The sequence below is a fragment of the Helianthus annuus genome, chromosome 9, assembly GCF_002127325.2.
Source record: "Helianthus annuus cultivar XRQ/B chromosome 9, HanXRQr2.0-SUNRISE, whole genome shotgun sequence".
NCBI lineage: Eukaryota > Viridiplantae > Streptophyta > Magnoliopsida > Asterales > Asteraceae > Helianthus > Helianthus annuus.
In genome coordinates, this window is record NC_035441.2 from 115,481,198 (window position 1) to 115,494,134 (window position 12,937).

Here is a 12,937-nt window from a genome sequence, read left to right on the forward strand (position 1 = left end):
CGCACGAGCTGAAACTTGGACCGAATAACACGGACTGTCCGCACCAACTGATCGTACGAATTGAACTGATTAATCCGTACGAATTAACAACCGCACGAACCAACTGCCCGCACGAGCTGACAATCCGCACGGATTGTCACCCGCACGGATGGTCCAATCCGGACGAACTGACCATACGAATGGACCGCACGAATTGAACTGTTAACCTGCACGGATTGTCATTCGCACGAGTTGGCAGTCCGCACGAACTGTCAATCCGGACGGACTGACTGTCCGCACGAAATGCCACCCGGACCAGTTGCCAACCGTACGAACGGACACTCGCACAACATAATTGATTTGATTGGGCCATGAACTTTGTATGCTGCAATTTGTTAACTCTGTGTAACAATACGTGCTTTACGTGAACCGAACCTAACTTGTATAAATACCATGATAGGGCGTGATTGACCATTACTTGCTACTATACTCTTGTGTATCTGCCGAGCAAACCAAGGTGAGTTCACACAGCCAAGGCATGGGATTCCCGGGTCGGGAATTGGGTTGGATATGTTGAATATGGAATGGTTACTCGTACTTACGCATTCTCTAGACTATAGACCATCGTCCTCAGGTTAGTCAGGACACGTTACGTAAAGCCTACGTAACCCAGTAACATTGCCATATGTCTCCCGGGTCGGGAGGACACGTTACGTAAAGCCTACGTAACCCAATACCATCTACTGGCTTCCAGGTTGGAAGGCCACGCTGCGTAAAGCCTACGTAGCCCCTACGTGTACCACTGTCCTCGGGGAAGGGCACGTCACGTAAAGCCTACGTGACCCTGTACGTTTTCCTGTTCTCGGTAAAGAAGAACACATGGTCGGAAGTTAGTCTAGTAAGTACCGTTAATGAGAAGCCCTCATTAGCCAGGATAGACGTGGGAAGCCCCCACCAGTAATATGAACACAAGGTTTGGGAAGCCCCCACCTTTAGTACACACTAGTATGGGAAGCCCCCACTAGTTAGACTCACGCACTATGTTATGAACCTACTTTCTGTGAACTCGCTCAACTAGTTTGTTGATTATTTGCTGCATGCCTTGCAGGACCTTAGGTACTCTATGGAGTTTGCACAGGGAGGAGCAGGTCGTTGTGGGCAAAGGATCGTGAATGCTATTTGAATATTTTTACATTCACACTTTTATACATTTAATGGGTTTTTACATTTAATGCTTCCGCTACACATACGATGTTTGGTTTGCCAGTTATATCTATTATCTATATTAAATGCTGTGTTTGATGTAATTGGTGGCTTGATCCTGGTCATGTCACGCCTCCGAGCGGTGGTACTCCGCGTGTGGATTTTGGGGGTGTGACAGATTGGTATCAGAGCCATTGGTTATAGAGAACTAGGTTTTAATATGGGAAAACGTTTTTATTAAAACCGGACTATAACCAGAACAGTGCTCTCAACGATCCACAACGACGCTTCGCTCCACGTGCAAGACTCGACATCCTAGGTAATAAGGTTTTAATATGGGAAAACGTTTTTATTAAAACCGGACTATAACCAGAACAGTGCTCTCAACGATCCACAACGACGCTTCGATCCACAACGTTATTGCCTGTCTGCTAGAACTGCTCAGAACTTTGCTCGCATCACGTTTAGATACACATGATATTATAGCATGAGAATCCCTATGTGCTTACACTTTTCTGTCATCGCCCTATTCGCGAACCATTCTTACCTATGCTACTTGTTACAATGAAGATCATGTCTGGAAGAATCAACATGACACAAGCCCAGCTAGAGGCTCTCGTCCAAGCCCAAGTCACAGCGGCACTTGCGGCTGCTCAAGCAGGTAGGATAACCTGTAGTCATAACTTACGCTAGGATCTTTAGATCCTACACTCCTAAACTAGCTCTTGTATTTAAACTTTGCCCTACTCGTACACAATAGGTCAACACGCGCAGCAGCCTGTCTGCACATTTAAGAATTTCATGCACTGTCGCCCAAACACCTTCAGCGGCACGGAAGGAGCAGTGGGACCACTCCACTGGTTCGAGAAGCTAGAATCAGTCTTTGAAATGTGCGAGTGCCCTGAGGCTCGCAAGGTCAAGTTTGCCACCGGCACTTTGGAAGGAATCGCGCTGACTTGGTGGAACGCCCAAGTTTAGATCTGTAGGAGTCCACGGCCTGCGAATCAGAATCAGCAGCCTCAGCAACCAGCTCCACAGAACCAGCAGCAGCAGCAGCAGCCACAGCGTGGAAACCGGGGATGTTTCCAGTGTGGGGCTGAAGGTCACTTCAAACGCGATTGCCCTCAATTGAACCAGAACCAGAATCGCAATAACAACAATCAGGGCAACGGGAATAACAACAACGGGGGAAACAACAACGGCAATGAAGCTCGTGGTCGTGCATTCGTGCTAGGTCGAGGTGACGCAGTGAACGATCCCAACGTTGTTATGGGTAAGTTTCTCCTCGACAATATTTACGTTACTGTTTTGTTTGATTCGGGTGCGGATACAAGCTATATGTCTGTGAAAATGTGTCAACTGCTAAAACGTGCACCAACACTTTTACCCACCAAACACGTAGTAGAGTTAGCTAACGGTAAAAGTCTAGAAGCCACGCACGTAGTTCAGGGTTGTAATCTTATCCTAGCTGGTCAAGCTTTCTCTATAGACCTCATTCCCATAGTTTTGGGTAGCTTCGACGTCGTGATTGGGATGGACTGGTTGTCCCAACACCAGGCAGAGATCTTATGCAGTGAAAAGATCATCCGTATTCCTCGTTCGGGTCAGGAACCTCTCGAAGTTCAAGGCGACAAGAGTGGTGCAGTGGTAGGCATCATCTCTTTCTTGAAGGCGCAGAAATGTTTACGAAAGGGGCATACTGCCATTCTGGCACTCGTTACAGACGCATCAGCAAAGGAAAAGAAATTGGAGGATATCCCAATTGTACGTGATTACCCTCAGGTGTTTCCTGAAGACTTACCTGGTTTACCGCCTCATCGTCAGGTCGAATTTCAGATCGAGCTCGCTCCAGGAGCAGCACCCATAGCTCGCGCACCATATCGTCTAGCTCCATCAGAATTGGAGGAACTGTCAAAGCAGCTACAAGAGCTCTTGGAAAAGGGCTTCATTCGTCCAAGCTCTTCGCCATGGGGAGCTCCAGTACTTTTCGTGAAAAAGAAGGACGGTACGTTCAGGATGTGCATCGACTACCGTGAACTCAACAAGGTGACGGTGAAGAACCGTTATCCTCTTCCGCGCATCGACGACTTATTCGACCAGTTGCAAGGGTCGTGCTACTATTCGAAGATAGACTTAAGGTCGGGGTACCATCAGCTGAGAGTCCGGGATGAGGACGTCTCCAAGACAGCATTCAGAACTCGTTACGGTCACTACGAGTTTCTTGTCATGCCGTTTGGGTTAACGAACGCGCCTGCTGTATTTATGGATCTTATGAACAGGGTGTGCAAACCCTATCTTGACAAGTTCGTCATTGTTTTCATCGACGACATTCTGATTTACTCCAAGAGTCAGGAGGAACACGAACAGCATCTTCGCCTTATTTTGGAACTCCTTCGGAAGGAACAACTGTACGCCAAGCTTTCTAAATGCGACTTCTGGCTTCGTGAAGTCCACTTCTTAGGCCATGTAGTGAACAAGGATGGGATCCATGTCGATCCGTCCAAGGTAGATTCGATCAGGAACTGGCCTGCACCGCGTACGCCGACAGAAATACGCCAATTCTTGGGTCTGGCGGGTTATTACAGACGGTTTATCAAGGATTTCTCGAAGATTGCTCAGCCGCTTACGTTACTGACACAGAAGGGTGTTACCTATCGCTGGGGAGAGCCCCAGGAGACTGCTTTTCAGCACTTAAAGGATAGACTTTGCAGTGCACCTATCCTCTCATTGCCAGAGGGCACAGACGACTTCGTGGTTTATTGTGATGCATCCATTCGGGGACTTGGATGTGTGTTAATGCAGCGCGACAAGGTTATCGCTTATGCCTCTCGTCAACTCAAGATTCATGAAAGGAACTACACGACGCACGATTTAGAGCTGGGAGCTGTTGTTTTCGCGCTTAAGATATGGCGACACTACCTGTACGGTACCAGGTGCACGATTTACACCGATCACAGGAGTCTCGAACATATCCTTAAGCAGAAGGATTTGAATATGCGTCAACGACGATGGGTCGAGTTACTTAATGACTACGAGTGCGCTATCAAGTATCATCCAGGCAAAGCTAACGTCGTGGCTGATGCCCTTAGTCGGAAAGACACCTTACCGAAGCGCGTGCGAGCGCTACAGCTCACGATTCAGTCTAGCCTTCCTGCACAGATACGAGCTGCTCAGACAGAAGCACTGAAGCCCGAAAACGTCAAGGCTGAAGCCTTACGCGGCTCACGACAACAGATGGAACAGAAGGCAGACGGCGCCTACTACGTAACGGGCCGGATTTGGGTCCCTCTCTATGGCGGTCTACGCGAACTTGTGATGGACGAAGCACACAAGTCTCGCTATTCGGTACATCCAGGGTCGGATAAAATGTACCACGACATCAGCACTACTTATTGGTGGCCTAGTATGAAGGCCCACATTGCTACGTACGTTGGAAAATGCTTGACCTGTGCGAGAGTCAAGGTCGAATATCAGAAACCAGCTGGCCTACTTCAACAACCTAAGATACCTCAATGGAAATGGGAAGAAATTTCCATGGATTTCGTTACAGGCCTACCCAGATCCCAGCGGGGAAACGATACCATATGGGTGATCGTGGATCGACTCACCAAGTCTGCACACTTCCTACCTATAAAGGAAACGGACAAGTTCTCCACTCTCGCAGACATATATCTTAAGGAAGTTGTTTCGAGGCACGGGGTGCCCACGTCCATCATTTCGGATCGCGACGCACGATTCACGTCAGAGCTTTGGCAAGCCATGCACAAATCTTTCGGCTCAAGGTTAGACATGAGCACAGCATATCACCCTCAGACGGATGGGCAGTCTGAGCGAACGATCCAAACGCTTGAAGATATGCTTCGGGCATGCGTTATTGATTTCGGCAACGGCTGGGAAAAGCATATCCCTTTGGTGGAGTTCTCTTACAATAACAGTTATCACACCAGCATTCAAGCCGCTCCATTCGAGGCATTGTACGGGCGTAAATGCCGGTCACCTCTCTGTTGGGCAGAGGTGGGGGATAGTCAGATCACGGGTCCAGAGGTTGTAGTGGACGCCACAGAAAAGATTGCACAGATACGACAACGCATGGCGGCAACACGCGACCGTCAGAAAGCCTACGCGGACAAGCGTAGAAAGCCATTGGAATTTGAGGTCGGGGACCGGGTTTTATTGAAAGTCTCACCCTGGAAGGGTGTGGTTCGTTTTGGCAAACGAGGTAAACTGAATCCGCGATACGTCGGACCATTCGAAATCATAGAAAAGATTGGCAAGGTAGCCTACAAGTTGAACCTACCAGCTGAACTCGGGGCAGCTCACAATGTCTTTCATGTATCGAACTTAAAGAAGTGCCTATCAGATGAAAACCTCATCATTCCTTTTAAGGAACTCACTATCGACGAGCGGTTGCAGTTCGTCGAGGAACCAGTGGAAATCACGGACCGGGATGTGAAGGTCCTCAAACACAAGAGAATCCCTCTTGTCCGAGTTCGTTGGAACTCCAAACGTGGTCCAGAGTACACCTGGGAACGCGAAGACAGGATGACAGAAATAATCTATCACAACATAGCTGCTATAGATCAAAATATTAGTAGATTGAATCAAAATACAATTTGTTACATTCGAGGAATGACACCAAGGATCTTTGATTTCTTGCTAGAATCATCGTGGTATTAAATTTAGAACATAATCTCGAATACTATTGTGATCGCTCATAGTACTTGGTTGGAATCATTGTTTCCGGCTCAGAATACAACTTTAACAACTTCATTTCTTCTCTCCTTTCCATAATTTTCTGCATTTGTTTGAATTTTTGTTGCAGGAGAGCAATGAGGAAGAAGATGCGCCATTGTCTCCTCCGCCACCACCTATCTCCATTGGATCGCCATGCTGCTGTCGCACGGAACGAAGGGCCATCGTTGGTAAACAAAAGGGTATACTCAATATTCATGTTTTAACTATTGGAATGAGTTTGATCATCTGTTTGTGTGTATTTTATATGCATCATGAGTTTGTTTGGCATTGACATTGGGTCTATCAGCCACCCTTTGTTGATTCTGAGTGGCCAGGGAACGAAAATAGTAGCACAAGATCCAAGGGGAAAATGTGAGTTGGTGTATATGAAGGCAAGTGGACTTTTGAATGCGCCGATAGTTGAGAGAAAAAAAGGCCAATTCTTGAATGTGTGTAATTTGGGCTAACTAGCTGGGAAGTCATTCCAAACAGCCCATGTATGGTGTATTTCTGAATCGTCACTCTTCTTTCGATTCTTGATTATGAATGGCTTTATTGGTTTGTAGCTCACAACTTCATTAAGAATAACACAAGCATGTTCATTCAATTGTTCATGACTGAATTTGTTTTACGCTCCCCGCCTTTACCCCCAGGCCCCCCGCCGCAACGCGGGGGAGGCTTAATACTAGTTTTTGTCTAAAAAGAATTAAAATGTGCACACATAAAGAACGAAACCAGGTTTCATACATACCAAGTTGGCATGGACCCCAACCGGTTCTTCCTTCAAACCAATTTCACCACAAACATATAAAAGCCCATACCGGTTTGTTTTGGGCCCAATACAATTTGTGCACCTCTACGAGGGTCCATGAAAACGTTTCTTTCTTATGTTCTTATGTTATGTTCTCGAGTTTCATCTAACAAAGGAAAGAAAAGATTTGAAAGAATATAAAAAAAATTGCGTTTTATAGTTTTTTTAAGAAAATAAATGGAGAGAAAATAAAAGAAAACTTGTGTCTTTTTTCCTTTATTTAAATCCTTCCAAATTGAAAAAATTTGAAACGAAAAAATTATTTTAAATCCTTCCAAACCGGAAAGATTTGAATGGAAAAAGTTTTTTATACATAAATTCCTTACTTTTCATTAGTTAATTAAAATTTTTCATTCTGCTCATTTTCTTTTCTCTCCTTAATACATTTTCTTTTCTTCTTTTTCGTTTATTAAACTCGAGAACACAACGCTGAGTTGGAAATCCGTCTTTTGTTGAAGGGATATTGGCCCGTAATAATCCCAATTAGAATCCATTGGCCATAGTCAGTCTCACCTTTGAATATTTCCCATGCCAGTCCCATGTTTCATCTATTTTTCCTCCACCGTCCTCAGTTAAAAAAACTTAAGGAGTTATGTGTTTTTTCGAATTACAAACTAAGGTATTAGGGCTTTTGATCCAAACGAGTATACGAGTTTATTGATGTAAACCTTACATCGAAACGGTGCTCCAAACGACTTGATTTTTGTTAATTGAGAGTTTAAACACCCCAATTGAAACATCGTTTTCATCGTTTGGAGCACAATTTGAATGTAAGTTTTACATCATTCGACTCGTATACTCGTTCTCATCAAAAGCCTTAAAACGTCAGCTTGTAATTCAGAAAAAACTTTAACTCCGTTAAGTTTTTTTAACTAAGGACGATGGAGGAAAAATAAGTGAAATGTGGGACTGACATGTGAAATATTCAAAAGTGGAACTGACAATGGTCAATTACGCCTAGTTGAGATTCTAATAGGGCAATTCACCTTTGTTGAAAGGAGTTTCAAAACGACCAAAAGTGTAAATTTTCCTACATATACAAAAGGAAGTTAGGGGAATAGTGCCACGCAGCTGCGTGGCACTTCCCTATTAGACCAACCATTTTATTCTTTTATATTCGTTTTAAAATTACGGTTTCGTCCTTCATTTAAAATACAATTATGTTTTTGCCCCACTTCAAAATAAAATTATGTTTTCCTCACTCACACAAAATTACGATTTTGCCCTCGGTTCAAAAGTATGCTTTTATCCCCATATTACAATTACAATTTTGGCCCCACTTCAAAATAAATTTTTGCTTTTGCCCCAAACTAAAAATGACGATTTTGCATTTTCGCCCCGTTTCAAAAATTATGATTTCGCATTCAGTTTAAAATTATGTTTTTGCCCGGTTCAAAATAAAAGTATGCTTTTGCCCCCAATTCAAAATTACGATTTTGCCATAAGTTCAAAATTTTGATTTTGCCCCAGTTCAAATTAAAAATGTAGTTTTGTCCCCAGCTTAAAATTACGATTTTGTCCTTAGTGCAAAGTTATATTACGAACTTATATCTGGTTCAAATTTATAGTATTGCCTTCACTTTAACTTTTGGCAAATTATGATTTTACCCATGTCAACAAATACAACTTTGCCCTCAGTTCAAATTACAGTATTGCTATCGTTTTAGTTTTTTAGCAAAACTATAAACGTGTTTTTTTAATTGGTTGACAGGATTTGATTTTTTTTTCATGTTAAGGAGCTGCTTAACACTCGCTCATTAATCCTGACAAACTACAGTTTTGCCCTAAGCTCAGAACTACGGTCTTGTCATCCTTTTAGTTTTTCTCCTAACAAAACTATAATAGTGGTTTTTTAATTGATTGAGAATTATTCGGCTATCGCCCCGCAACGCGGCGGGCATCAACTAGTTTCCTACAAACTTATGACTTGTAATGTTTTAGGGTTTTCAATTAATGACAGTTGCCCAACTTACCCAAACCCAAGAGGTGAACCAGTTTCCCCTCTTTTTTCTGTTATCTCTCCATCAATAAGTTCAACTGTCACAATGAAGCTTTCCCTATCCCTTTGACTGTAATCTTGTCTTATTCATCATAAATCTTTGATTTTTCTAACTCAATTGGTGTCTATTTTTAGTGGATCGCACTGTTTTGTGTTGGGTTATGAGTGCTGTCGTTGATTTCTTATCCCTTTTTCTGATCTGGGGCTGTAATAATTCCCCCCTTATGAGCTTCAAGAGCAAGTTTTTACCTTTTTTGGGTGTTAGGGAAGAATATCAACAAAAAAGCGATCATGGTCTCCAATAATGATGATGAAAGTAGTGAAAATGAACAATGTGGGTCCCTTTTAATTTTGACCAGAGGAAAAGGTACTATCAGATAGGAAAAGATGTCGATTTTGATGCTGTATTTGTCCTGCACACGCTTCAACTTTGGTTGTAATCTTCGTTTGTGTTAAAGGGTCTGTTTATTTTTGTAATTCATCCGTGCACACCAGGTGTTTGTGAAAATGCCAATGTACACTGGTGGGCAGGTGTTGGATCTTGAAACAGCTGTTAAAGATGGCATTTTGGGTGGTGATGGTGGAGGGGTAATCTGCAGTGACGTCACCACACCAAATTTGGTGAAATTTGATTTGAAGAAGATTATTGAACAGCTTGATTCGATCGAAGAAGTCGATGTCCCGGCTGTGTTCATCTGTCCAATCTCATTAGAACCGATGCAGGATCCGGTCACCCTTTGCACCGGACAGACGTACGAAAGGTCCAACATTCTTAGATGGTTTTCATTGGGACACTTCACTTGCCCCACCACAATGCAGGAGCTTTGGGACGACTCGGTCACACCGAATTCGACACTTTACCATTTGATCCAAACATGGTTCTCCCAGAAGTATTTCATTATGAAAAAGAGGTCAGAAGATGTTCAGGGAAGGTGTTTAGAGCTGCTTGAGACATTGAAGAAAGTCAAAGGTCAAACCAGAGTCCAAACATTGAAAGAACTCCGAAAAACTGTGGCGACGCATGAATCCGCCAAGAAAACCGTAGTCGACAATGGTGGGGTAAGCTTCATCTCCTCACTGTTAGGCCCTTTCACTAGCCACTCAGTTGGATCAGAAGCCATTGCAATTTTGGTCAATTTAGAACTAAACTCTGATTGCATAGCTAATCTGTTACAACCCGACAAGATTTCACTAATGGTTGATGTTTTGAATGATGGGTCAACCGAAACCAAAATTAATTGTGTAAGATTGATGGAAACTTTGTTTAACGGCTCTAAAACTGTCCCAAGTTTGAGTCTTTTGGTGGGAGTTTTAAGATTAGTGAAGAACCGACGACACCCACCCGGGATATTGGCTGGGCTCCGATTGTTAAAGATCATCAGTTCACAACAATCACTAGGAAACTCAATTATAAGCATTGGGGGTGTTCAGCATTTGGTTGAAATGTTGCCTCAGTTTAACTCTGAATGTTTAGAATTATCTTTATATGTTCTTGAAATTCTGTCGTTGATCCCCGAAGGTGCGTTGGCTCTCAAGAATTGCGCTAATACGATTCCCAATTTGGTCAAACTGTTGATGAAAGTATCAGAGAATAGTACTCGACATGTGTTATCGATTTTATGGGAAGTTTGCAAACTTTCCCCTGGAGAATTTACTGTCATTGCAGTCAACGCGGGTCTTGCTGCAAAACTTCTTCTTGTAATTCAGAGTGCCTGCAGTCCGGTATTGAAGCAACGGTCAGCGGAGCTTTTGAAATTTTGTAGCTTGAATTGCAAGTCTACCATTTTCATTTCAAAGTGTAAGCTAACAAGCACATTGCATTGAGGATAAAAGTGGTCAAAAGTCTAAAGTCAAAAGTCAAAACCTGTTCATATGATGCCCATAAGATTGGATCTAAAAGAGGTATAATATACCCTTCATCTATCCTGTGTATATCAGCTGAAAACATCATTAAGAATGCAGTGAATAAATCTTGGTGAAGCATCTCAAGGTAGTACATACGTTTGCGGTGTGTTTGGGGAAGATCATGTGCTTTGTTTGCATTACTGATGCCAAAATGTAATATCTACAAAGTTAATTGTGTTTGAAGTTGTAATCCTCATTTGATAGTTATATGTTATTTCAAAGTATCCTTAAAATCAATTTTATATAAATTCTGGTATAATTATTTTCTGAACTCAAATTGTGAGTTTTGCATTTTTTTACTACACACATTTCCTGTCCCATTTGAAATAAAAACTAGCCTGATTTGATACTACATTACCAATTTTAAGTTGAGTGAAAAAGAAATTATGAAACTTATATTTATTGATTATTAAGAAAAAAACACGAATTTTGAGAAAAAAACACAAAACATTATTTGTGAGTATTCGAGTATGGGACTTGGTATAAATTTATTTAAAAAAAAAATTGTTGATTTGGGATAGGTACAATACTAAGGGATACCCGCCTGGTTATCTGATATCTATCTCTCTCATACTCGTAACTAACTAGCATCGAAATCATAATCTAGAAATATAAACAATGATAAACTAACATCATTAGAAATTTAGAATTATTAAAGTTATAGAGTTGTTAAGTATTAAATAATAATCCTTGAAGTAGACAATATCATAAACGGGTGTAATTAATTAGTAATTAGAGATTGGATTAGTAAATGGTGTGTAGGGAGATGAGGAACCGTATTTTTGTTGGCAATTGTCATTTTGGTATTTTTGACCAAGACCCCGCCCCACGTACACTTTTTATTAAGTTTATGGTTGATGTTTAATAATTTGTACTATTTTATTACTCTTCAAACACATTTGTTTATTAAGTTTATGGTTGATGTTTAATAATTTGTACTATTTTATTTCTCTTCAAAGTTCAAACACATTTGAGTTGATACCTTTAATATGCCATTGAAAATTATTATGCATCATAGAAGTATCCGCACCCCATGTGAAATGGAATGATGCCACTAGAGATTCTAACCTTGACCAGATTTTAAAGTTGTTTGACCATACAGCTCACCATGGATAGTGGTTCACTATGTGAAAAATTAAAATTTGTCATGGATGGCGTAGTAATTCACCCCTTCCTCGTTAATTACCTAATGATTACAAAATAATTATTATTTATTAGGGTGTAGGAAGTGGTTAGACACTTAAAAGTGGTAAACTTCAAAATCAACCAATGAGAGTGTGTCATGTCAAAGTGGTAAACTATACTCAAAAGTGTTGGCAATGGTTAGACGCTTGATGAATTGATAAACTATTTAAAAAAAGGAAAAATGTGTGATCGGTTGAGATGACATGGAACCCCCCCCCCCCTCCTCTCTCCTCCCCTCCCCCTCGCCGCATGGTGTTCCCTCACCGATTTCTTCCCCATTTTCGGTAACACTTGTGCGGCAAAGGGGTTGGCAGTGGTTGCCGCTCGGTGCTGAACCAGTTTGCCGCTGCCACTCCGGATAGCCTTAAATTAAGATAACCTAACAATAACTAATTAAACACAAATAAATTCTTTAAAAAATTAAAAATAAAAGTACATAAGCATTGACTTAAGCAGATTCATATAAGTGAATTGGGGATATTGGGTCATATCCCATAGAGGAAAAAATATAACTCATACGGTGAATTGGGCCTTTTAGAGCCCCTGCAGTGGGGAGGTATGGCTGGGCATAGCGTCCCCTCGCGCTGCCGAACACCATCCCAAGGGGCGATATGAAGGAGACAAAGAGGTGGGGCGCGACCTCTATAGCGGCGCCATGCTTTGTTTTTTTTTTTTTTTTTTTTTTTTTTGAATTTTTGACCGTTACAACGGTCATAATCTAAAAAAAAAATCAAATTTTTTGATTTCACTCTATAAATAACTCCCAATCTTCTATTTTTTTATAATTCATCCCCAACTATTCTCTCCTTCTCTATATATTTTTTAAAAAGTGTTGAAGCTACTTCCACCCTATTAAAAAAAATGGGTTCCCCGTCGGAAGACTCCTTCACCGATATTTACCGAAGATTTTTTTCACCCGAAGAAGACGTGGAGGAGGAAGAAGCGGTTACGAGTGCATGTACTAAGGTGACGATGTTGAAGGCGGATTTGGTTGAGCATGCTTGGGCGATTCGCCCAATGCGATACAACGGTGACAACGAAGAAGATTCTGAGGAAGAACAAGGTGAGGAATTCGAAGACGGGAACTTTGAAGACGTAGGTTTGGATGCTGGAGAAAACGA

The 12,937-nt window shown here is 42.0% G+C and overlaps 1 protein-coding gene across 1 annotated transcript; it reads left to right on the forward strand.

The window, feature by feature from the left end:
- The first annotated feature begins 8,662 nt into the window (after window positions 1-8,662).
- On the forward strand, window positions 8,663-10,879 carry LOC110878245 (U-box domain-containing protein 30). The gene is made up of 2 exons (XM_022126521.2): window positions 8,663-10,605; window positions 10,640-10,879. Exon 1 carries the CDS (start codon window positions 9,234-9,236, stop codon window positions 10,548-10,550), a length of 1,317 nt encoding a protein of 438 aa, XP_021982213.1. The 5' UTR covers window positions 8,663-9,233; the 3' UTR covers window positions 10,551-10,605; window positions 10,640-10,879.
- Window positions 10,880-12,937: the final 2,058 nt, after the last annotated feature.